The 26,986-nt window shown below is 37.1% G+C and overlaps 1 protein-coding gene across 6 annotated transcripts; it reads right to left on the minus strand.

Moving 5' to 3' along the window:
- Window positions 1-923: 923 nt before the first annotated feature.
- INSIG2 (insulin induced gene 2) lies at window positions 924-26,981 on the minus strand. Of its 6 annotated transcripts, none has more exons than XM_024569672.3 (6): window positions 26,843-26,981; window positions 17,887-18,265; window positions 8,281-8,405; window positions 4,192-4,358; window positions 3,886-3,985; window positions 924-2,800 (listed from the first exon to the last, which is right to left on the minus strand). In XM_024569672.3, the coding sequence occupies exons 2-6, from the start codon at window positions 18,128-18,130 to the stop codon at window positions 2,759-2,761; spliced, it is 678 nt and encodes a 225-aa protein (XP_024425440.2). In that variant the 5' UTR covers window positions 18,131-18,265; window positions 26,843-26,981; the 3' UTR covers window positions 924-2,758. The 6 variants fall into 6 exon arrangements, with proteins under 6 accessions (XP_024425440.2, XP_045059005.2, XP_045059004.2 ...); XM_045203070.2 differs by having other exon boundaries at window positions 26,751-26,876; XM_045203069.2 differs by having other exon boundaries at window positions 26,718-26,855.
- Between the last annotated feature and the right edge of the window lie 5 nt (window positions 26,982-26,986).

Below are 26,986 nucleotides of genomic sequence, written 5' to 3' on the forward strand. Positions count from 1 at the left end.
TCGAAGTGATGGCAGTAGAGAGGACACAGTGAACCTAGAATTCTATGGCCTGCTAAACTGTTTCTCAAGAATGAAATACTGTATTTTGCCATATATCATGTGTTCCCACATTTTTGTGTGCATTATACACAGGATTATTATATCCATTATTACACACATAGTAGGTAATCATTATACCCATGTAATATGTGCACCCTTATTTTTCCCTCAAAAATTTGGGCAACAAAGTGAGCATTATACCTGGCAAAATATGGTAGACCTTTTTCAGACACACAAACTAAGACTCTACTGTTCAAAGATCACCACTGAAAGAATTGCCTGACAAAGAATACACTTCATTATGTGGGTAAGTGAGCCAAGAAAACCAGAGAGGTATTTAAAAATGATGACCAAGTCTGGATTCGATCTAGAAAATGCAAGATGTGTGAAGTCTATGCACCATTCAGGTTTCAACGACATTAGAGATGTTAAAATAGGTCAGCACAATATTTTATAATGAAAGTATTAGCAGGGTTCTGGCTAGCTAGTTAATTTTAATTGTTTTCTTGTGTTTTTGTAGAATTTAGTCTCAGTTTCAACCCCTTAATTTCTATAACTGTAAATAATAAAAGAAAGCACTGCCAATTTAACAATGTTAAAACATTTTACTACTTAACTTTTATTGCAAAATAAAGATAATATATTTATATACTTATCAAAATATCAAAACAATTTTGTTTTTGATATTTTCATGTTTTCTAGATAATCTGAAAATAATTTAAGAACACTCAAAATGACATCATTCAATTCCTGTAATACTAAACTTAACATCCTTTCATATCTTAGTAAATTCAACCATACATGTTAATACCAATTAAATTAATCCTCAGGATTATATTCTATGACTTAACATGAAAAAGAAAAAAATGACTCTTAACCAAGAATATAATTATGTATTTAATACACTTTGCTTTTAACAGCAATTTTCAAAGTAAACACATCATAGACCTTATAACTTATTAAAGATTTATAGTGCTTACAAAGTTGATTCTAAAAATATACCTTATTTGGTCTAAATGAATAACATTATCTGGAAGACAGAATAATAAATTATAGCAATATGTTTATCAGCACTATAGTCTCAAATGTGTACATATAGTCAATATAAAATGCTCTTAGGATTTTAACACTTTCAGCCTTAAAATGTAAAAAGCACATTAAAGTTTGGCATACAAGACCTCAGTCTGACAGCAATGGTTTTAAAACCAAAAAACAAATATATAGTTGACATGTTAAGAGAACACAGGCACATCACATCCAAATACACATATATATTCTCTCTCTCACTCAGTTCAGCACATACACACACACAAACACACACAGAGTAAGCAGAAGAGTTCATTCACCCTTGTGTATCTGATAATTGCCATCAATTTCAAAAATAAAAAGTGGGGAAAAAATTAACTAAAAATATATTCGAGCATATTTAAATGACTCTAGTTGTTGGAAAGATAAGCACAAAATTGTTAACAAGATCTCTAACATGCACAATATGCCATTTCAATACATTCTTAAACAGGTTTGAACTACTCACTAATGGGCATAGAAATACATAAGAAATTATGTGCTCATCCATTCCCCAGATGACATTCTTCTGACAACCAGTCATATGAGGCAGCCCAACCAAAGTGATTTAATTTATGCAAGCCAATAGATTTCATAATCTATTGAACGGAACCCAACAGAATTAGAAACTTCATTTACATCTATTTAGGGGCTTTTAGGTGTTCCTTGTGCAAAAGCAACAGGTTTCTATCTTGCAAATGAAAGTTATTATTACTTAACACTTTGTAGTGCTGAAGAAGTTCATTTTGTATTTCTAAAACTAAATTCCCCAGAGGTCCTTAGTTTTAATTATATAGGTTTAGGTTTAGACTAAAAACAATTTAATGCTGATAGCCTTTCCCACTCATCACTTTTACCTCCAGTAAAATCTGTCAAAGGAAGAATTACTCTTTGAACTCTCTTCAGTAATACAAGTTCGAAAAATGTTCTATGGAAGTTCATTTTTATCACATTTTAATTAAAACATCCAAAGTTCTCTGAAACAATATTAAAATACAGGGTAGGGTAAAAGTAGGTTTACAGTTCCGAGTATGTAGAACATAGCTATTCTTGTATTATTTATTATTGTATTATTTTCCATATGAGCAACTGTAAACCTACTTTTGCCCCACGCTGTGGACACTAACTACACATTAGGGCACTCATACTCATACTGTTGTGATTAGAAAAATAAACAGGCACAACAGTAAGCGAAGAGAATACCAGCTTTCCATTTCCTTTTTTTTTGGCTTTCCTCTTATTTTATTACACTATGTTTATAAATTGTTCAAATCATTCTTATACTCCGATTGACAGTAACAGAATATTTTGGCACATCAACATTATGATACAATATATGGAATGCTTAAAAAATTAGTTAAAAAAATTTCATTTATTAATCTACATTTTTAATGTAGTACATATATATTTTACAGTTATTTAAGTCAAATACATAAAGGTTTGTAACTGATTTACAGATGAAGCAATCACAGATTGCAGTAATATTTGCATATATATATATGTGTGTGTATATATATATATATATATATATAAAACAATCAAGGTAAAAACTGCATCCTGGCAATTTTAGAGTCCATAGTTTCGTTGGTGTATCTATCATTTACATGCCCTTTTCGACTTGTTTTTCTGTACCAAAAGTACACTTTTGCCTTCTTCATTCCTGATGAGATTTTTCTGCGATAACTTTACATTCATACTGCAAAATTGAAAAGGTTAAAATGTTAACAGATAAAGGTTTATTCTGAATAGCAATTTAAACTAAAAGTTTTAAAAATTAATACTTTATTAATCTATGCTTACTTTATTCCTCAAAGACTAACAGAGTTACACAACTATTAGGATTAAATGACAAATGTGATAGGGCAAAAAAAAAAAAAAAATCACATTCTAGAAGTGAAAGAGCCATAGCCAAAAGCAGAAAATGAAGTTTCTGCATCTTCTACAAGCAAATAGTGACAGTTTATGATTCAGATCAGTCCTAGAATATGAAAGACGTTTCTCTGAGTGCTCAGTAAGGTCAATCAGCAAAGGAAAGGTTATGAACTTAAGGACAAGACTTACACAGTGAATTCAGATAATTTATTTTCAAATCACTTTAAAACTGAAAGGAAAATATTTATTACATTAGCAAAAGCTTCTATTCAAAACAATACTTTAAAAGTACAACTATAAAAATGTATACCCACAATTCAAAATAAAGGAAACAAATGTACTTAGAATAACTGGGCACTTGGATCATCAAAAAGAAAGCAACGTACACCACCCAATTCCCCTACTCATTAAAATGGTAAAAGTGACAACACTTATTCTTGAAACTGGTGTGGCCTCTGAATGTTACTCCCCAACCTTTGCCACTCACAATTGGGGTTGTTAACAATGTCCTGTCCTTCTCAACTAAAATGATGAAACATCTTGATTTGCTGGAGATAGTTCTAATTTATATCTATTGTCACAATGTCATTTATTAATAGAGCCTCTTTTCACTTTTAAAATTGTTCCCTTTTGAGGAGTAGAAACCTATAAAATTAGGCTAAAAAGAGGGGGAATAAATCATATCACCCTATTCATAACCCATTTTAGCTTTCCTATCCAGTGGTTCCTTCAACTTTTAATATACTTGTGATTAAATTCATCTAAATGGTTTATTTCAGTGGAATTGCAGAGAGAAATCAAAGAATGCTGTCTTCACAAATTGCTTTCCCTTAAAAAGTGACTATCATTAGGAGAAAACTTGTCTTACATCTCAATAAGAGAAAAGTGATTAAATAAGCATTAGCTTACCATTGCCAGTTGTCGGCCAATGTTTCCCATTGTTATGCCTCCAGCAAAAAATATACATGGTAACCAAGAACGAACATAGAGAAAATCCGGAGATGTATATCTAGAATAATAGAAATGTTTTTAACATTAAATGTTTTTAATGTTTACACTTAAATGTTTAAGTGCACAATGACAATTATTAAAATAATTACAATAAAAATAAGTTACTTTTCAGATCAACCTGGCTAAGCCAATTTTAAAATCTCAATTCTGAATTCAGTTATCATTGCTCTCTTTTATCAAACAAGCACCAAAAAGAATACTTACTGATAAACACCATTGTAGACTAGCAGTTGAGTGACCAATGTTGCCAAAAAAGCAATTCCTACTCCAAGGCCAAAACCAGTTCTAGATCTGTCAAAAGTCCACCACAGTCCAATGGATAGTGCAGCCAGTGTGAGAGACAACTGTATGTTGTTATCAAAGTCCACTTTCTGAGGTCAATGTTAAAGAGTCATCTTAAAATTTATAACCAAATAATATCACCTGTTCATTTTTCTAAAATAAGAGATGTTACTGTTAAAAAGGAAATTAATTGCTTATTCTACAGTGCATTCAGTCTTTTAATACAATGTATGAGGTTAGATGGGATTAAAATTGTCTCTGATATTTATTAAAGACACACAGAGGGCATAACATTTCATTAATAGATCCTACCAACCTGTAATTCCTAAAACAAAACAAAAACACTCTATACACACTGCCAATTATAAGATCAGACTCATTATTTGAGAACCACTTTCATTGCTAAAAGTGTTAACGGGAAGCCTCAGAACACAAGTTCTGCTAAGAAACATACTTTTGCTAAAAAGAAAACCAATATTACTTCTCAAACAGGTTGAGAATTAGTTGAGAACCATACAGGAACTTGAAAATAGAAGAGTTGACAGCTATTTAAAAGGGTCTACATTCTCTATATGATTTACTGACAGACACATTTTATAATAATGCAGTTTGGAAACAAGAGTACCAAGGACACAGTATCCCTTTCTATTATGTCAACTGCTCTAGTTTTAATTTGTTGAGGATAAAGCCTTGAAGTGAACATTATCTTGCAACCTGTCAAGTTATTTTGGTGCCTGAGACACTCTGGTATAGGACAGTTTGCTCAAATGATGTTTTATTTCCATCGCCTACTTAAGCATCTATTCACAAATGTACAGCCCTTTCCTATTCCAAAATCTCTAAGCAAAACGAAGCTTTACACATTCAGTTTTCTCATTTCTTTGCTACGGGATTACACTAAAGGAATTAATTTGAAGTATCATTAAAAGGACAGTATCTAAGTCCCAAAGCCCACATCTTGGTTTTATATCCAGCTCCCTAGCAGAAACTAACAAGCCATGCTGCAACGACAGAGGAGAGAGTAGAAGTGCAAAAAAAAACAGATAGGAAACCACTCCCTACTTCTTTAACACTCTGTTGTTTGCCACCACTCCCCCGCCCCTACCCAACCAGCTAGTATCCTGAACACCCAGTGTGCTTACTTCTCAGCTATGGGCCGCTCCAAGGTCATTCCATGTTGAGGCTTGATTTATCAAAAAACCTATAGTTTATGAGTATGCTTTCGGAAAAAGCATACCTAAAACTCCACGAAGAGCTTGTGAATTCTAATTTCTCTATGCAATAAACAATCTTGTAAATGTGGAAGAAAAAGGGCTACATACTAAACCTGACAAACTCAGAGGAGGCCTGCATGATAGCCTTACAAACTCAGAGACCGAAAGTAACCACAGAGGATAGTCTGAAATTAAAAACTTTCAACTAAAGGCAAGTCATAGTGGCCAGTCACTATTCTAGGCTAGAATATCCCCCCAAAAAGTCAATCTGGACCTTAACTGAGAGTATCTGTTGTCTTTTTGCATGTCAAATTTTCTTTTTCAGGACTCCTCAAAGCATAGGCACTGCACAAGGATAGACCACGAGTCTTCTCATTGTTAATGTTATCACGTCAATTGTTAACTGGTAACTATCCTCTACTCACCTGTGTAAAAGTGTCTATCAGTTTGCCTCTTATTTAATCCCAGAGGTTTTCCCTGCTTTGCTTTCTCCCATCTCCCTAATCTATCATCGATAGATTTTATGTAACCCCTTTATGTCTTCTCCTTTGATTCTGAGGTATAAAATAAGGTGCAAAAATGCCATTTTCTGGAGCACTTTCTCAATCTGTTGAGGTTTTTTCCCCCAGCGATTGTCATTGGTTTGGCTCAAATAAACTCATAAAAATCCTTACAGGTTTGGACATTTCTTACGTCGACATAAAGAGTAGACTTTGACATTAACTGGGTACTATCTTTGCTAACTAAATTAACTTCATTAAGAGTCAGTGCAAAATAAGGAAGCTTCTAGGGTAAACAGGTAACACATCAATCTTAAAAATAGTACCATGTGATTTTATGAAGTCAAATTAACTGTATGTTACAAATTTGTAAACAGTTGGATTTTGCTTAATGGATGTCCACCTAAGACTGTCATACTTTAAGTATAAGACTGAAACACTTTAAGTATTTCATTAAGAAAAAGAAAGACCAAAGCAAAGAATTTAAATACATAAACATTTTTAAATTCCATAAAAAGGCTATTGAAATTTCTCAACTTAAAAATGGCTAAAATGCCTTAGCTGGTGTACCTCTGTGGATTGAGTGCTGGCCTGCGAACCAAAGGGTCACTGGTTCGATTCCCAGTCAGGGCACATACCTGGGTTGTGGGCCAGATGCCCGGTAGGGAGTATGCAAGAAGCAATCACACATTGAGGTTTCTCCCCTTCTCTTTCTCCCTTACCCTCTCTAAAAATAAATAAATAAAATATTTTTTAAAAATAGCTAAAATTTCTGAGAAAGAATGGTCTAATCTACCAGATGGAGAAAATTTACACACTTGTGGGGCTCCTGGGTAGGAGAGTGAACATTCCCAGATTGGAGTCAGGATCTCTGGGGTCTGGTCTCAGCTCTGGCACAGCCTTGCAGTATGAATGACATAGCAAAGTACCCAACCACTCTAGCTTTTATTTGTCTTATCATCATTATAAAGAAAATGTGGAAGTAGGTGATTTCCAAGTCTTCTTCTAGATACAATATTCTATGAGTCAACCTTTTTCAGTCCTCCTAACCACTAGATTTGTTCATTATAAAATTCTAAATATCAAAGATTTCCCCAAACTAAACATGTTAGGAAATTGTTTCATTCAAAAGGAAATGGAAAACCAACATAGTAACAGCCCCTGAGGGCCTTCCAAATCCACAGATATCCAAGGGCCACACACAATGGGAACAGAAAGGCAGACGTGTTCTCAGCATGTAAGACCCTGCCTCTTCCCCAAGCTTCTTCAAAATATGTCAATACCTTCTGTAAAAGGCACAGCAATCTACTTGCCACATGACTCACCCTCTCTCCAATTAAATGCCAGCCCTAAGCCCAGTGCAGGGTTACAAGAGGAAACCTGGGGCAGTCTGAGTCACACCTCCTGCTCTTCCCAGTACCAAAGACTCCCGCCATGTCCATTCTCTAAGCCACCCCTTGTAGAAAAGGGAAGACTAAACTGGCATTTCCCAGATCCTCTTCTACAAAGGAAAGTTGGGGGTGAGAGAGAAGAAAGTAGGGAGGATGATAGAATTAAAACCTAATGAGGGCAAAAACTTTTGTTCTAGGAGTAGACATTTTTTTTCTGAGAGGTAGAAGATAGAAGGGGAGAAGGGAAGTAGAGGGAGGCTACCTTGCCCTTCTAGCTATAAAAATGATCATTAATCACTAAATCAAACGTGAGAATCCTTAAATGATCAAACTATAAAAATATATACCTTAGAGAAAAAAGTTCTGTTTAAACAAGGTCTAAGCTGGATATTTCTACTATGCCACCTTTAAGAACATTTATGTGGTTTGCTGGTGTTAATCAAAACCAACAAATGACAGTCTGTCAGGGGGGAGGGAGGTTTATTTATAGGTTCTTGAAATTAAAAACAAAAAACCAGCACCTGAAGCCACCACATGTCCTTAGTGGCAAATATTAAGTGAAGAGAGAAGAAAGGAATCCTTTGAAAATTTACGTTTAAATGCTAGACTTACAAAACCTGTATGTAAGTAGTTTAGTGGCCTAATTTAAGAAAAACATGTGTTTTAAACATGCCAATTTTCTAAGTTATATTGAAAAAATGAGATTCAAATGAAAGGCTAAACCCCACACAGTAGCAGCATCATACAGATGCTATCGTGATGTTTCAACAATAGGACACACATTCTTTTTATGACTAAGTGGGCATAATCACAATTTGACAACAGTGAAGTTGCAAGGGACCAGTTAACCTTTGGTTTGTTGGGAGTTGCTTTCTTATTATGCATTTCATTATGGCAAAAGGATACAGCGCTGGCATGATTTATACCAACAAAGACAGCTACGCACCGCATTACACTGGACCACTCTCTTTTAAATTTATGTGGTTCTCCTAAATGCCTGTCAATACAGGGGTATAATAACCCAATCACAGCTGCAGATAAAAAAAGAAAAAAATTAAGTCATCTCCGATGCTATACTCTCAAAACTTAAAGCTAAGAGTCAAAACCACCACCATAAGCATTTGAAAGATTCTTTTAAAAAGCTCTTCAAGTTACTTAATGACAACAGATGATATTTTAAACTTACCTTCCAAGAGGAAAAAAAAAAATGAGAACACCACTGAAGTAAGTACTGTAAATGATTACAACAGTATTCTAAAAATTGTAAAAGGCACAACACTCTTTCAGTCTACGATTCACAATTTAGCAGACTAGATTAGATGATTCATTCTACTTTTCTGCTACTAATATCTCTGAGACTTGAAAAGCATCAAACCAGTTGGCAGTTAAGTGATGTTCTCTCTAAGCTACATAACCATGAAACACTGTATTACATGACATATATCTAAAGAAAAGCTAGGAGCTAAACACATACAATAAGTTCACCATACATACAATATGCAGATGGCTATGGTTGTCCTGTTACATAGATCATCTTTGCCTCTCCATCTTCTTGTCTCAGCCTCCTGCTTCTAGTGCCTTGATCTGACACTCCCTCCCACCCTAGCCCTCTAAAGAGACTCTAGGTCATAATGTCAAAGTGGAAAAACTCTCAACACAAATCTACATATAAGATTCATTCCACACACAGAAAAATATAGAGGAAACATGGTCTATATAAGAATTCTAAAGTTTTGGTAAAAATTTAAATTCACTGTTAAAATACAAGATACCATTTTAGTACATTTCTTACTTTTGGAAAGAACACCTTGACTGCTAATTGTGTAATTAATTATGAATAAGTATATGCAAAATGTCCACGATTGAGACTCAAAATATCCTCACCCAATTTTCTTTAATTTTTATTGTTGTTCAAGTACAGTTGTCTCCATTTTCCTCCCATTACTAGCCCCTGCCCCACCCATCCCTGCCTCGCATCCTCAATCCTACCCCCTTTGGCTTTGTCCATGTGTCCTTTATACATGTTCTTTAATGACCCTTCCTCTATTTTCCCGAATCCCCTCTGGTTACTGTCAGTTTGTTCTTTATTTCAATGTCTCTAGTTATATTTTGCTTGTTTGTTTTGCTGATTAGGTTCCACTTATAGGTGAGATCATATGGTATTTGTCTTTCACCACCTGGCTTATTTCACTTAGCATAATGATCTCCAGTTCCATCCATGCTGTTGCAAAGGGTATAAGCTCCTTCTTTCTTTCTGCTGCATAGCATTCCATTGTGTAAATGTACCATAGTTTTTTGATCCACTTATTTACTGATGGGCACTTAGGTTGCTTCCAACACTTGACTATTGTAAGTTGTGCTGCTATGAACATTTGGGTGTGTAGGTTCTCTTGAATTGGTATTTCAGGATTCTTAGGGTATAATCCCAGCAGTGGAATTGTCCGGTCAAAAGGCAGTTCCATTTTAGTTTTTGAGAAAATTCCATACTGTTTTCTGCAGTGGCTGTAATAGTCTGCATTCCCACCAACAGTGCAATAGGGTTCCTTTTTCTCCAAAACCTGGCCAACACTTGTTGTTTGTTGATTTGTTTATGATGGCCATTCTGACCAGTATGAAGTGGTATCTCATTGTGGTTTTAATTTGCATCTCTCTGATGGCTAGTGATGCTGGGCATCCTTTCATATGTCTCTGGGCCCTCTGTATGTCCTCCTTGTTCTGTTCAAGTGTCTGTTCAAGTCCTTTGCCCATTTTTTACTTGGGTTGTTTACCTGGAGTGGAGTCATGTGAGTTCTTTATATATTTTGGAGATCAAAGTCTTGCCTGAGTTACCATTTGCAAACATATTTGCCCATACAGTTGGTTCCCTTTTCATCTTGCTGATGTTTTCTTTAGCCATGCAGAAGCTTTTTATTTTGATGAAGTCCCATTTGTTTATTCTTTCTTTTATGTCCCTTGCTCTAGGGAACATATTAGTCTCACCCAATTTTTAACTTAAATACTTGTCAAACCTCAACTTTTTAAATTCATTTAGTTGGCGAAGATTAAAAATGCTTAGTCATAAAAAATAGACTAATGAACCAAAACTTTCTTCAACAAGTTATAAGGAAAATGTATTTCCACAGATTAAATTTAGCAAATCAAAGCTGCCTAGCTATTTCCTATTAATCTTCCTAAAAACAGAATGGTTATGCTCCCATTAGGAAACAAGTACTGTCACATCAGTTGAAAAGCATGTTTAAAACATCCACTACCACCTATGACATATCATGAAACTATTGTACCAAACTCTATGTGCCTGAGGGTCAGAAGCTTCTGCCTGGCCTGATACTGGCTAGCTATATCTCAAAAATGATGCATTCCATCTTCAAGGAAAATGGAAATCAATTAATATCAAAAATTACAGGCTAGAAGACCATAGGAGCAGCATGAAAAAGAGGCTGTACCATCACCCTTCCATCTGGAGGTGAGATGCTGCAATGATGTATGCATTTTCTAATCCAGAAAACACTTGAATATGCTCTTTTGAGTTAGGCTTTGGCTTAATATAGGTTCACAGACTATCAAGAGATTAACAACAAACTTCAGTAACGCAGAGCTCCAAAGACTACCAGTAAATTTAAAAGTTTTACATTACAACAGGTCCTTCAATAAGGTTACTTAATTCACCGCCATTTCATCATAACTCTGTAGGAACTTAAGCTCTTGTTTATACCAATAAGCCTGTGATAAAACTGGCTTTGTTATCTGCTATTTCAATTAAAGTTGCAGAACCTACTGACGATTTTAAATGAGAACTTACTGCATATTTCTATTTAAAAAGCTATACTCTAAAATCCTGTAAAATTAACTGACAGCATTTCCAAATTTCTACAAAATTAAAGTGGCAACAAGCATGTCTAGAGCTGCAGTATATCTAAATGAATATTACCTTTTTTTTTTCTTAATGGGTCATAAAACTAACAGCTCATATGTCATTCCTCACTCTCATTCTTGCCCTCTCCTCCCTTTGTCTGTTCTAAGAAAAACCAACTAAGATCAGGCATTCCAAGCCAATTTTCCTCAGCAGTTGATGCCATAGGTAAAGAATTATCACATAGAGAGGACTGACATGTGTGCAAAGATATAAATAAGTAAAATTGACTATATTTTTATGCATTTGATATCTGACTCACAAGTGAGAGACAACTGAGGAGAGAAAGCAAAAACACAAAAGGAATTTAAACTGCCATGCTGCCAACCTTGGGATTTGCCAATAAAAATCAAATCCATTGAGTGCACTGTTCTCCAATGCTCACTGAGAGAGATTTCGAGGAAGCTTGTCACTTCCCATTAAATGTCTTCTCTCTCCCCTTTAAATAAAAGCAAGGCAGAGTCTGATAGCAATATCTACAGCACAGTGAAGCTCTCCTGTTTACAAGCTCAGCACAGGTATGTTTGGTCTTTTCCTCTTTCTCTATTTTAACAAGAAAGACTGTTACAAGCATGCCTGTATAAAATCATATGCAAATAAATCCTGGTTAATTAGATGGTTCTCTGATGCAAAATCATACTTCTTGGGATACCCACATACCTCATTTTCATTATGCTTTGTTTTATTGAGCTTTGCAGATATTGGGGGATTTTTACCAAATGAACCAAAAAGATTTTAACTCACTGCAAGCTCAGATGATAGCATTTTTTAACTAGTATTTTATATTTTTAATAAAGGTATGTACTGTTTTTTAGACATAATGGTATTGCACACTTAACATATTAAAGTATAATATAAACATAATTTCTATATGCCCTAGGAAACCAAAATATTCATGTGACTCACTTCATTGAAGTATTTGCTTTACTGTGGTCTGGAATCAAACCCACAATATCTCCCAAGTACACCTGTGTATTTATTTTCCAGTGACTAGTGACAGCCTACCAAGGCTATAAGCAAAACAAGTTTGTAAAACATCAATATTGTCATCTTTTTCATGGTAATGTGTTCAATGCAGTGATAAACTAAAAGGAACAGTTAAATCAACCATTTTGCCAGGAAAAGGGACTGAAAAAACAAAACCACTTAATGAGATGTACTTTCATGGAAAACTATGGAATACTATAGGACAGGCTTATTTTCATTCAACAAATACTTAAGCTTCCAAAGTGACCACAGAAACAATTAAATACACGTGTTAGGGGTAGCACAGACAGGGCCCAGTGAGGTCCCAGGTTCCTCCTGGCATGCGCTGAGGGGAGGAGAGGTGTCAGAAAAGCTTCACAGAAGAGGGGATGCTTCAGACAGGAACATTCATCAGATAAGTGGTATGGGAAGAACTTTCTAACCAAAGTGAAGCATTTGGGAACAGAAAATACCCAGTATTGCCTAGAGATTGTAAGCATTAGGCAGAAAAGGAGCTCAGGATCCAGAAAGACTCTGAGGAAGGTAAGAAAAGGCAAAGAGCCATATCACAGAAACCTTACACTACAGATGCCGGGGAGACAGGAAAGTAATGCCATCACACTTGTACCAATGGAAAGGCAACTGCTCTTACTTACATGGGAGGCTGAAGGATGGTATAAAACTAGAGGTAGAAAAAGAAAAAGCTGAAAATTCCAAGCAGAGTGGTTGAGGGCCTGGCCCAAGAAAGAGAGAGAGGAAAGATGGGAAAATGGATGTGGGAATTAGAGAGGCAGGAGTCTTTCAGGGCTCTCCAGAAACTGGGTAACTGACTGCATGACTAAGTAGGAAAGGCTTGTTTTTTTCTTTTTAAATCAGACATTGGTTTCATAGGTATGAACACCATCTGGTAAAACTTGTGATTTTTGAATCAACTTCTCTACTTATTTTGCACTACAATTATAGTTGTCTTTTTCTTTCTATTTATTCTTCAGAAAGGTTCCTTTAGAGGCCCTCAATGACGTTGAAGAGGTTTCTAATGCCAATTCTAATGCATTTCACATACAGAAGTTAATCAACTTGAAACACTAGTCAGTATTAAACTAAAAATAGAGAACTAAGAAAAGGAAGATCGTATCAAAAGTAATTTACCAGAGTTCTCTACTAGCTGTCTCTCCAAAAGCACCCATAGCAAATTCCGGGGCCCTTCTGTTTACATATATAAAGTGGTTATTGTAGAGACCCTCCAGGAGGTAGCCGCTCAGTCTATGAATATTAGTTGGACAGGAAAATCAAAGGACAATCACCAGTTTTTCTGATTTAAGATGGTGAGAGCCTAGAAAGTTTTGAAAATGTATACCAACACATATACAGAAAAAATATGCATGCTACATACACGCAAACTTGTACACACTATGTTTCTTACATCATTTATTTTTCCTTGATATTTTCCCTAAAATTGAGGGTGGGGGAGCAGCAATTATGCAAGAATTCATTTCCCATCTTTGGCAACTTCTACAAATCTGATATCTTCATCCTCATCTACTAAACAACATGAATTATCCAAAAAGAATCAGTAGCACATGTAAATGAAGTCTAAATCTCCTAATGCCTCTTAATTTCTTTTGCCCAGGTGCATCATGGAATACACTGCTTTCAGAAGAAACAGTTAAGCAAGAAATGCAACCCCCCAAATGAAAAGGTGTGATGTTAAGTTTGCAAGTGTGAGAAACCGAGTGGATGGGAAAAGGAAGGAAAATAGGGACGAAGTGACTGACATTAATATTCAGAATTTTCCTTCCTAATCGTGAGTTTGTGGCAGAAAAGTGCCCACATCACCCCATTCACATCTGCAATGGAGGTATAATATAACCTCAGTTAAGTTCTCTTACCCCAACCGAGGATGGGCAACCCATGACAGTATATTCCATCCAAGCCTCCCTCACACTTATGAGGCTGGAGGTGTTGAAAAGAGGCACCAGGAGTAGAATAGCTCCCTCTTTCCCCTTCACCAGCATGGAACATTTGACCTAGCCACACCATTCACTGCCTCTGGGACCCTGGATTCCTTAATATCCTCTCATCATTTTGGGACTTCCAGACAAGATGGAGGCATAGGTAGATACACTTTGCCTCCTCTCACAACCAAAAGGCCAACAACAAATGTAAAAACAAAAAACAAGTAAAACTGCCAGAAAATCAAACTGTATGGAAGTCAGACAACCAAGTCATTAAACAAACATTCATCTAGACCGGTACGAGGGGCAGAGACGGGCACCAGGGTGGAGAGGACTCACAGCAAGGCAGCAGCTAGAGGACAGGCAGGTAAGGTGGCAGCTGGTAGAGCAGGTGGTCCCACATTTGCATGCAGATAAATCAGAACAACTGGGGAGCCAGAGAGACCATGCAACCCAGGGTTCCAGTGCAGGAAAATAAAGGCTCCAAACCTCTAAAAAACCTGTGGGGGTTTGCGGGGGCAGGAGAAATTCCCAGCCTCATAGGAGAGTTTGTTGGAGAGACTCACAGGGTCCTAGAATGTACACAAAACCACCCACCCGGGGGAATCAGCACCAGAAGGGCCCAATTTGCTTATGGGTAGCAGAAGTGACTGAAAGCCAGCAGAAAGCTCAGCAAGTGGCACTGTTCCCTCTCAGACCCCTCCTGCACATGTAGCACCACAACACAGTGACCTGGGTTGCCCCACCCTGGCGAATACCTAAGGCTCCACCTCTTACTACAAAACAGGCATGCCGAGACAAAAAAATATGGCCCAAATGAAAGAACAGATCAAAACTCCAGAAAAAATACAACTAAACAATGAAGAGATTGCCAACATATCAGATGCACAGTTCAAAACACTGGTAATCAGCATGCACACAGAAATGGTTGAGTATGGTTGCAAAATAGAGGAAAGAGTGAAGGCTATAAAAAGTGAATTAAAGGAAAATGCACAGGGAACCAGCAGTTGACAGGAAGGAAACAGGGACTCATAGCAACAATTTGGAGCAGAAGGAAGAAATAAACATTCAATCAGAACAGAATGAAGAAACAATAATTCAAAAATATGAGGAGAGGCTTAGGAACCTCCAGGAAAACTTTCAATGTTCCAACATCAGAATCATGCCAGAAGGAGAAGAGGAAGACCAAGAAACTGAAAACTTATTTGAAAACTTAATGAAGGAGAACTTCCCTAATCTGGCAAAGGAAATAGACTTCCAGGAAGTCCAGGAAGCTCAGAGAGTCCCAAAGAAGTTGGACAACACACACCAAGGCACATCATAATTCAAGATGAAAGAGTAGAGAATCTTAAAAGCAGCAAGAGAAAAGGAGACAGTTATCTACAAAGGAGTTCCCATAAGACTATCAACTGATTTCTCAAAAGCAACCTTGCAGGCAAGAAGGGGCTGGGAAGAAGTATTCATGAAAGACAAAGACCTACATCCAAGATTACTGTATCCAGCAAAGCTATAATTTAGAATGCAAGGGCAGATAAAGTGCTTCTCAGATAAGGTCAAGTTAAAGGAGTACATCATCACCAAGCCCTCATTATATGAAATGTTAAAGGGGCTCATCTAAGAAAAAGATCAAAAACACGAACATAAAATGACAATGAACTCACAAGTTTCAACCACCGAAACTAAAAAAAAAAACAAAAACTAAGCAAACAACTAGAACAGGAACAGAATCACAGAAATAGAGAACACATGGAGGATTTTCAGTGCGGAGGGGGAAGTGGGAGAATGGGGGAAAAGGTAAAGGGACAGGAAGCATAAATGGTAGGTACAAAATAGACAGGGGGGAGATTAAGAATAATATGGGAAATGGAGAAGCCAAAGAACGTATATATATATGACCCATGGACATGAACAAAGGTGGGGGACTGATGATGGGAGGGGGATAAAGGTTGGAGGGGAATAAAGGGGAGAAAAAAATGGGACAACTATAATACCATAATCAATAAAATATATTAAAATTAAAAACAAACAAAAAATATTCTCTCATCATTTCAGGTTCCTCATCACTCCAAAATAGGCACATTGCCATACTTTTCACTCCCAAAGTTGTCCTGCAGATCCTTGGGGGTAAGGGATGTGGTCTAGCACATTAGTAGACATTCAGTAAGTAATTATTTCCCTCCTCTGACCTTCCATTTGTCTATTCTTAAAAGACATGTTCTGCCAAGTCACCAAAAGTTTCTACTGGTAGCCAGACGGCAGTTACACTGCAGTAGAAAATAAAGAAAGCACTAGAAGACGTTGTTGGGAAAACTTTTCCTCTTTTCCAAATGAAAAGGAAAGAAAGGAAAGTATACATGCTACAACAGAGAATGAAAAATTATCATTTATGCTGTCTTGTCTTTGTTTGGATTATTTTACCTATCCTCTCAGAGAATAATAACCCTGTGGAAGCTAAGAATCATCATCACCTTCATAACTTCTCTTTGATGTGAATATTATAATAGTGAGACATCAACATAAACTACACTGAAACCTTACTATGACAACGCCCTTCCATCCAAGCAATGGAATTATGTAATTGCCTGGTAGGTTTTACAAGGTTGTTCAAAACATCTCACAACTAACTCCTTACCCTTCGACCTCCAGCTCTAGGATGTAAGTCAAGAAGGATCTACATTATACTGTAAATTATTCGTGTATATTAAGTAGGAGACACAAAACAGAAATTCAAATGAGCAATTTCCTCCCTCATCAGAATTCCCTTCTATCACACAAGTATGGCTTCCATTACCTTATCGTATAAAATATCATTAATCTATTGGTCTCAGTCATCAGAAAAAGCTAAAGAGCTACCCATTACAAAAGATCAGCATCATCAATAGGGCTTCTGAAATGCACAACTTTATCCATTACATACTGTCCACCAAAAAGGGATCTAAAGTATCCAGTAAGATAATAATGATTTTAAGCAAAGAGAATTTACCTTATTGATCTCTTTAAGCATTCATTATTTATAAGGTACATTTAAAAACACGATGTCAAAGAAAGAAACATACAAAAACCTAGAAAATAACAACATGAAGCTGTAAACTTGAACAAAACTATTCTGGCTTTCCAATTTTTATCTACTGCAAGAAGACCATAATACACCCTTAAAACCAAACCCTTCAAACCAAACAGTGGTGATCATCAACATAACTTAAAATAAGACTTACATGAGATGGGCTGAAGATAGAACAAAATTAAGAGGTTGAAAGCATCATCCCTAGGGGAATGAGGTTTTTAGGATTATATTTTTTAAAGCCACAGGTCAGATAGAAATCAGACACAAAAGAGTACATACTCCAAGATTCCATTCATATTACATTTTATAACATGCAAAAATAAACTAGTCATAGAAAAATCAGTGGAAGCCTGAGGCCAGAGGTGGGAAGTAAACTATAAGAAGGCACAAGAGAATCTGTGGGTAATAGAAATGTCCCATCACTGGATTATGGTGGTAGCTACATGACTGTATGCATTTGCTTTAACTCATCAAATTGTTCATTTAAAACAGGTACATTTATTACATTTAGGTTATTATACCTCAATAAAGTTGATTTTTTAACAAACTGTTGCTCTGACAACATCCACACTCACCCCATTTTCTTTCTAAGCATTACAGAAATAACCTACACATACCTGAAGCTGTGCCACAGCATGGTGGTACCCACCATGCTGAAGAAAAGATGCTTGCAATCACATCAGGTGGAAAAAGCGTCACATTTCTCTGAATCTGAAGTAAATTTAACACTAATGCCAGAAATACCCCAATAAAAAACAGCACTACTCCTCGAATCATCAAATTTACACTCCGGCTAGTCACAGATGAGATATAGGGGCCACGCTTTTTGGGCCCAGGTGCCTCTGTCTCTCCTTCCGCCATAGTTTCATAGGTTCAGTAAGCTGGGGGGGAAAAAAAAAGGCTTCCCAGCTGAAAAGGTAAGTGTCTGTGAATCAAAGTGGATTGGCGTTTCAATAGTACCACATCTTGTCCTAAAAATAGGACCTACCAGAAATCCTGCAAGAGATAAGAAAAAAAAATCAATGTGGGTCTAATACTGAATAAATGATTATATAATTTTCCTGATTTCAATACTAATTAATTTAAAAGGACAAATAATGAATTAACAATCATATAGTTGTTTAAATTAGTTACTAAATAAAACAATTTAAACCTCTCTGAGGTTTAAAACAATTTCTATATGAATGATGTAATTTTTTAAAAGTGCAACACTTAACATTTACTAGGACAGAATAAGAATAACTTAAGAGACAAAAGCAAGAATAATAGTAAGAACAGCTTCCCCGACCTCAGAGAAAATTAGAACAGGTTATATGAGACACTTCCATTAGAATCTGAAAGATCAAGATTCAGATTTGTTTCTTATACCTAAATCTTTACACTTCACAGAAATTTATACTTTACAGAAAATTAACACATTCTGACAGAAAATATTGAATTGTTCACAATAAATTGTGACTTGCTCATGAGGACAACCTTTAGTGGGGGACAAAATGATGTGTTTTAATGTTTAATGCATATATATTTGACTTTCTGTACAAAGTGTCTTACCAAAAGTAGACCACCACTCAGTCACCCACACATATACCAGGCACAGAAACCAGACCTGACCTGTTCTCTCCAGAGTCACAGCTGTGTCCCACCCCAGCCTCGACTCAATCCACCCCTGTTGTAAATCATGGGAGCTTTTGTGAGAAAGCTGGAGTAGGAAGCAGAAGAAAGGAAGCTAAGGAAATAAGGATAACCTAGATTCTAACGAAGAAGCTAGATTCTAATGAGTTTTATCTACGTAGATCCTGACTTCTAAAACCTAGAACTTTGCTAGTATAATCAGCGTAGGTATATGTTCACTCCTCTAACCAGAGTAATCTTTCTTTTTTGTTTAAGACAACATTTGAGGCTTTCTATGAGCTGTTCGAAGCACTTGACATATGGTCACTCATAGAACTCTCACAATAACTCTAAAGGTAAGTGCAATTATTATGTCCATTTTATAGGTGAGGCAAGAAATCCAAAAAAAAAAAAAAGTTAAGTCATTTAACCAAGTTACATACCTAATAAGAGGCTGAGCTGGAATCCAAACCCATGCCATCTTGCTCCAAAGCCCTCATTCTAATCATGAAATTCCTCCCAAAGTCTGTTTTCTATAAATATTATCATTTTTAATGGGAAAATACATTACACACTATTTTTATAACTTACTTTTATCCCACCCAATAATAACATATCTTGGGCATCATCACAAAAGTCAGCACATAAATGATGTTTCCTTTGAATCTCAAGCAGTTTATTTAAAAGGTTAGGATGGCACTTCTAATAGCTATCTTATAATAATATGTATAGTGTTTTATAAACTATTAACTTTTATATAGGTCTTATTCACTATTAAGTCTCCGCTGTGCCTATGTATTATCCAGAAAGGTACCTGCCTAGACCACAGTGGGAGCTCTATATATTCATATTTGTTTAAAGAAATTGGGTTAATTCTTTTTGAATCAAACTCCCTGGGCTAAACAGGCCTTTTGGAAAGCAAACTGAACACTTGATCATCATTTAAAATACCGTATTTTGCCATGTATAATGCACACTTTTTTCCCAAAATTTTTAAGGGAAAAATAAGGATGCTTATTCTATATGGGTAGTACTGATTCCTGTGCATTATACATGTGCAGTGCTAAAACCGTGGGTGTGTATTATACACAGGACCACATTGGGAAAGTACAATGTGTTTTTTCTTGAGTTTCCAAGTTTCAAATTACCTTACAAATGAACTTTGGAACAAAACCCAAGTGTGAATTGGCAGGAAAGGGTACTGCCTTTAGAAATAATCGGTATGAAAATATTTGTTAAGTACTAGCAATTTTCACAGCTTATCAGTTTCATTCGATAAAAACAGACAACACACTTTATTACTAAGCCTCTGCCACACCCAAAGTTCTGTATTCAACACTCAAGGGAGGAATTCTGTCCTCAAGCCAGGCCTCACAAACCTACTTAGTCTATAGCATAACTAAACTCTCAGCAGGGGTGCCCAACCTGTGGCCTGCAGGCCACATGAGGCTCAGGGTGGCACTGAATATGGCCCAACACAAAGTTGTAAATTTACTTAAAACATTGTAAGATTTTTTTGTGATTATGTGTCACAATGTATTCAATGTGTGGCCCAAGACAACTCTTATTCTAGTGTGGCCTAGAGACACCAAAAGGTTGGACACCACTACACAGCTTAGAGGACTAGAGAAAATGGTGCACGTTACAGCTGATTCATGGAAAAGTAGACTCTGAACACAATTTGAAAATGCCCAGAAAACATCTCCTCCTGACCTGGTCTCACAGACCATTCCTTGCTATAGTATGCAGCATGTCAGCAAGTCATGTGTTCTAGTCACTTAAGCAAGGTGTTCAGCAGCTACAGAATTCTTCTTCCTCTTCATTATCATCATCATCATCACTACTGATATAGCACCCATTTACAGAAGGCCTAGTCCATGCCAGACATACAGTAACTCTAATCTTCAAAATAACCCTAAACATAAGTATTATCATCCTCATTTTATAAATGAAGATATTAAGTCAAAGAGATTTAGCAACTTGCACATGATATGCAATGTTAGAACTAGGATTTTTCCTTACATCTGACTGATTCCAAAGCCTCTTCTCTCCTCTCTAAACCTTGAGTCTCATTCCAGCCTAACTCCTCAGGCACCTCCTCTATAGAAGAGGATTTGGTTACTGAAAAGATGGATATGAAGCAGGGTAGTAAGAAGCTAGGAAAATTCCTTGGCAAGTGAAATGAGGAAACTGAGACAGAAGCTGATTCTTTTTTTTTTTAATAAGGTTTTAAAAAAATTTTTTAGAAAGATTTTATTTATTTATTTTTAGAGAGAGGGGAAGGGAGAGAGAAACAGAGGGAGAGAAATATCAGTGTATGGTTCCCTCTCACACAACCCTGACCCGGGTACCTGGTCTGCAACCCAGGCATGCACCCTGACTGGGAATCTAACTGGCGACCCTTTGGTTTGTAGGCCGGCACTCAATCCACTGAGCCACACCAGCCAGGGCAGAAGCTGATTCAAGTTGGCCACATCCAGCACCCTGACCCACCTGCCTCCTTCTCCCTTACAGGACCACTCACTTAAGCAGTAAGCCCACAGGACAAGGAGGTTCCGAGAAGCATCAAATAATCTTAGGAACAAAGCCTTGAGTCTGTTGACCAAAACTCTGTCTCTCTGGCCACAGCTGTATTTCAGCTCCAGGCCCAGAAAAGCAGCAAAACCAGATGACTCAATGCCATAGATGATGTCAGGACCAGACGCAATGACTAACGAAACCTTCCCCAGAACTGACCAATCAGTAGAGACCATGACGCTGAAAGGACACACCTAGAAAGTTGATCAATATTCTATTGAGGTCTTCCCCTGAGACCTCCCCTAAAACTCCCACCTTTAGAAAACAGATAAAAACCCCTAAGACACAGAACCCAGTGCATGTTCTCTCTCTGGAGCAAGTCCATGCCTCCCCTCTACCACTTTCTTCCCTCAGGCATATACCTTTGCTTTCTTTTTTCTAAGCTCCAAGGGCCTTTCTTTTGCCTCCAAACTTGTTTCCTGAGTCCACGTAGCCCAGCTGGCTCACTTCTTCTACCTCTGTGACTTTCTAAATAAACTTCTTGTACTAGAGTTCTTGGCTCTGAATTCTTTCTTTGCTGAACTCAGGAACCAAGGTCTAACACTGCTGCTAACAGGTAGACATTAGAAAACAATCTCAACTATAATATATTCTCAAGGTACTAATGACAATATAAGTAGGCGACTATATAATAACACAAAGACCATAAGAATAAATGTACAAACATCTTGAAATTTTCTTTCAGTCTGCAGGTCAGCGCTCAGTCCACTCTGAGCCACACCAGCCAGGGCAAAATTTTCTTTAAATGTACTAGATCAAGGAGTAAAAAAAAATGTTTTAAAGAAAAAAAATCATATTGCCAATTTTACATATTGCATTAGACCAAGAGTAGACTCTTTACTTTCCAAACTTCCAGCAGACACAGCAAAACCCCTGTTTTGCTGTTAAAACAACTAGTTCACCCTTGTACAACACAGGGGTTAGGGGTGCTATACCTGCAGTTGAAAATCTGTGTATAATTTCTGACTCTCCAAAAAACTTAACTATAGTTGGCTCTCAGTATCCACAAGGGATTGGTTCCAGGACTGCCCACAGATACCAAAATCCACGATGTTTACCCTCCTTATATAATATGGCATACAGCAATGCATACAGTCAGTTCTCACATCTGTGATTCCCAACCAAGGATTGGAAACACTGTTTTCGATCCATGGTTGGTTGAATCTGTGAACACAAAACCCATAGTACCAAGGGCTAAATGAATTTTATTATTGTGGGGGAGGGTGGAATCTGCATATGAATGGGCTCATGCAGTTCAAACCCATGTTGTTCAAGGCTGAACTGTATATACATTTTAAGTTACCCAAACTGCTCTAGTAAATCATTTGTTCATGCAGTTATTTCAGTTGTGGTAGGCCCCATCTCACAATCACTCACCAGTGGCTGTCAAAAGGCTTTGTAATTTTGGGCTGGACAATTCCTTACTGTGTGGAACCTCCCTAAACATTGCAAAACACTGGGCATCCCTGGCTTGTGCCCACTAGATGCCACTACATGCCTCTTCCCCAATTTGAAACAATTAAAAATGTCCCTGCAGATTTCCAAATGCCCCAAAGATGCAATACTCTCCACTGAGAGCCACTGATTGCTAGAGACTCTTTCCTCATTCTATTTCAAGGCTGCTAGAGACTTTCTAAACTGTTTATGTTATTCTACCATAGCTGTTGATTCAGCCTTTCCTGGTAGTGCTTGTTTATAGTTTCCTCCTTCACCCCAAAAGTTTGCTTTAAAAATAGCATGTCATTTCTTTGATGGTAATTTGAATGAGTTTTTTTAAGATTTTTTGTAAGTCTAAAAACCTAACTTTCTGACTACATAATAGTATATAATTACTGTAGACAAAAATAAAAGTTAAATGCTTTAGAATCACAGTATCCTAAAATTTAAGAAATGACAGTGAAATGGGTGATCATCTATTCCAAGGGGTATGTGAACCTAATGCAGAACAAAAACAAACAAACAAACAAAAAGTTGTGCATATGTGCATTGTTCTGGGAAGAGAGCTCTGCAATGTATATCAAGTACTCAAAAAGAACTTAAGAACCAGTGATCTGACTTTTCTCTCATTTTGCTGGCAAAGCAAATGAGACCCAATGTGGTCATGTGAAATCACAAGATCAAGAATGTGTTCTACTGGATCTTGCTACCACAAACATGAATTCTTGGAAACGGCCAGATTCATCAAAGGGATAAGAAATTCCCCTAGACCATTCATTCTCTACTGTGGAACAATGAAGTTACTAAAAAAGAATATTGTTTATAATATTAGTCACATTCTAAGGGAGTGGGTTATTTTATTTTGTTGTTGTCTCCTGTACTCTTTATTTATTATTATAATTTTGTGAGTATACATACTTAAAATTTAGCTAAACAGTAGATTTTGTTAAATAATGATATAGTCTTGGCTCTCTGGAACTTAACTTCAAATCTTCAGATAAGAGACTATTATAGGGCTTCTTTGAGCCAGTTGCCTACCACTGGTACTAACCATTGTGATGGGAAAGGGAGTATAGTTGGCTTAGTTAGGAGCAGGTGAACAATCCTAACACAAAATTCTCTAGAAAAATATTCAGTCATATTACAATTATAGGATGTGGATTTTTTTTGTAAATATATGTAATATTACCATAGAAGCTTTTTTGTGGTGAAGGCTGGGGGGTGGAGACTGGCTGGGAGGGGACAAAGTGGGGGAAAATTGGGGACAGCTATAATAGCATCAATGATTAAAAAAAAAAGGGAGTGGAGTGCTCGCTTCGGTAGCACATATACTAAAAAAAGGGAGTGGATTATTTTAAAGCGAAATCTCTTAGAATAAGTATTCCCTAGTTTGTTTGTTTTAAAGTTTGGTTTTCCAATTATGTGTTGAAATTATTTTCTTTAAACAAACCATATATATAGCTTCAAATATTACTTACATCAATGATAAATTTAATTCTCCAAAATTAAAAAATGATCTATATTTGAAAATTTTTGATTACTCGAGAAACACTTTGCTGATCAGGAAAGAAGTCTCCGGTATAAAGACACCCTTTAGAGGATAATATCTCAATAGATCCTCAACCATAATCTTGGTAGGTAGGCAGGTATTTTTAATCCCCATTTTATAAAATAAAATAGGTTAAGTAACTTTCTGAGATCAAGTATTAGCCTCAAGCATTCTGACTCCATGTCCAGAGCACTTCCCATTTCACTTCCTTACCTCCATCTACGAACACCATACAGAAACAATTTAAGCACTACACAAGAAACAGTTTTTAAAGTCATGTTGATAAAACTACTGTTAATACCAAAATAAGCTTTTTTTTTTCAACTGACAAAGAAAAACTTCCAGAGGGCATGAAAAATTCTACCTTGAGCCCTCACCTACAATTTCTATAAAGTACATTACTGAACAAAAAGAAAAACAGTTCCAATAGTTTGGATAGATAAATAACAAATCATCAAAACTGGAAACACATTATACCAGGTATATGACTACCTGCTAGTGGAGTGATAGTAATTACTTCTAGATAAATAAATGAGCATTACAAGTGATTCTGCACTTTGTGAATGAAAATCAAAATTGGCATTTGACACTAAAACAATTTCAGGCAATTGGCTATTGAAAACAAACACACGAACAAAATCTCCTAGTGACCTTATGAACCAGTTGCCTCTAACAATTGCAACAACCCCCAAAATCAAACAAGATCATTCACCATCCAATGATTAGTAGTCACAGAAGTATGTTTGCTCCCTTGGATTACCCTGTCTGTTCAGGTGCTTAGGTCACAGAGGCTATTCAACAGTTAAATTAAATTACTACCTCACATCTTCTTCATCATATGTCTCTTAATTAGAATGGCATTCCCAAAATAGAATAAGCATTAGCATTAGGAAAAACACACTTAAATCAATAAAAAATTTAACTCTTCTTAAATATAAGCACACACATGTGAGTCATAGGCTACACACACTAAAAACTTCCAGGAAGAAAAATGTTTGCCTTGAAGACACTGAAACTCACCTTTCCTCTCCACATTAAAACTCAAACACAGAAACCATTAACCAAGCAGAATTTACATTCCATTCCTGCTTTTAAAAGTCAAATTTCACTCTCTAAAAATGTTCCTACACCGTTTGGGAATAATTTCCTGATAACAATGAAAACAAGCTGTCTTTAAACTTCTGAGTTACATTTTATCCTTTCCTTTTCAGCCCACCATATGTAAAAGCAACAATTGTCAGTTTAAAAAGAATCAACCTCTTTCCCAAATGTACCCAATTCACAGCTTGGTCACTTTATATCAGATATCTACTGAGAACTCTAACAAAACACACTACTGGACATAATGTCCAGAGAAAGAATGACCGTGGAAAGTAGAAAGAATACATGGTTGATTTTTTTTCTGTGGGAACGCTATTAGTATCAGCATCCTCTTCATTTTCACAAAGTGGCTTATTTCAAACCTAAAGGCTGGGAAATACAATCTGCTGCTTGGCTGCCTTCATTCTTTCTGCATCCAGGATTGGAGCGTGCCTTCCCTGCAATCCTCAGCTCCACTGCAATACTGATCCGGGTCAGTTCCAGTGACCCAGCTGTCAAGTCTATCAATTCATTCTTAACGCATTTCTTCATCAATCCTACAAAATAGTAAGCTCTTCATGGTATATTTTCAGATCTAGCTAACACTTTAATAACTTCTTTCCAACACTAACTGGGCATTGGTCCTTGTCACTTCTTTTAGCACCCTCTCCCCGTGCCCCATCATCCACACTGCCTCCTCCCTTTTCCAAAGAGCTAATCTCCATTGACCAACTCTAAAATAGCGTAGTGAGAGTTATCACCAACCGATTTCTGGGTCTTGGCAAGAATTCTCTTTGGCATACACACACCTTCTCCAAAGGTTTCCAATTCCAATCCTAAATGCCAAAGCCCCACTACTCAACCCATTGTCAACACTGCCATCCTGTAGATATCTACCTTTTTGGATCCACCACCCTCCCAAACCTGAGTCTCCCTGGCTACAAGCCTCCCAAGTCCTGAGCTCTATGCTAGACAGCTCGCCGACATTCTCCACCCCCTCAGATCTCCAGGGTCGCCCTTCCCGCGGTCCTCCAGCCTTCTTTCCTCTACGACATTCTTTCACTGTCTGGGGAGTCTCGGCCACTCCTATTACCTCTCCCCAACCCCGCTGTCCCCTTGAACCTCGCCGACCAGTCTCCAGGTGAGTGGAACCCCTCGGCTTTCAGGCCCCATCTGTAGTCCTGGCTCCCCGACCTTGGCAGCAGAGTTTCTAGAATGCAAAATCACCAGCAGTTCCTCTTCCCGAAGGCCACCCACTTCTTCGGGCCACTTCCCTCAGGATCAAATCACTGGCGCTTCGCCGGAGGACCCCAACTCACCCCCGCCTCCGCCATCTTCTGGGACCAGACCCGCCCCCCTCCGCCTCTTCCTTTTCTCCTCCCACAACTTCGCCTGAGCGCTACTGCGCCTGTGCAGCCTACGCAGACGCGCCGGGAAGATCGGGGCAGAAGAGCTTCCGGTTC

The sequence above is a fragment of the Desmodus rotundus genome, chromosome 2, assembly GCF_022682495.2.
Source record: "Desmodus rotundus isolate HL8 chromosome 2, HLdesRot8A.1, whole genome shotgun sequence".
Taxonomy (NCBI): Eukaryota; Metazoa; Chordata; class Mammalia; order Chiroptera; family Phyllostomidae; genus Desmodus; species Desmodus rotundus.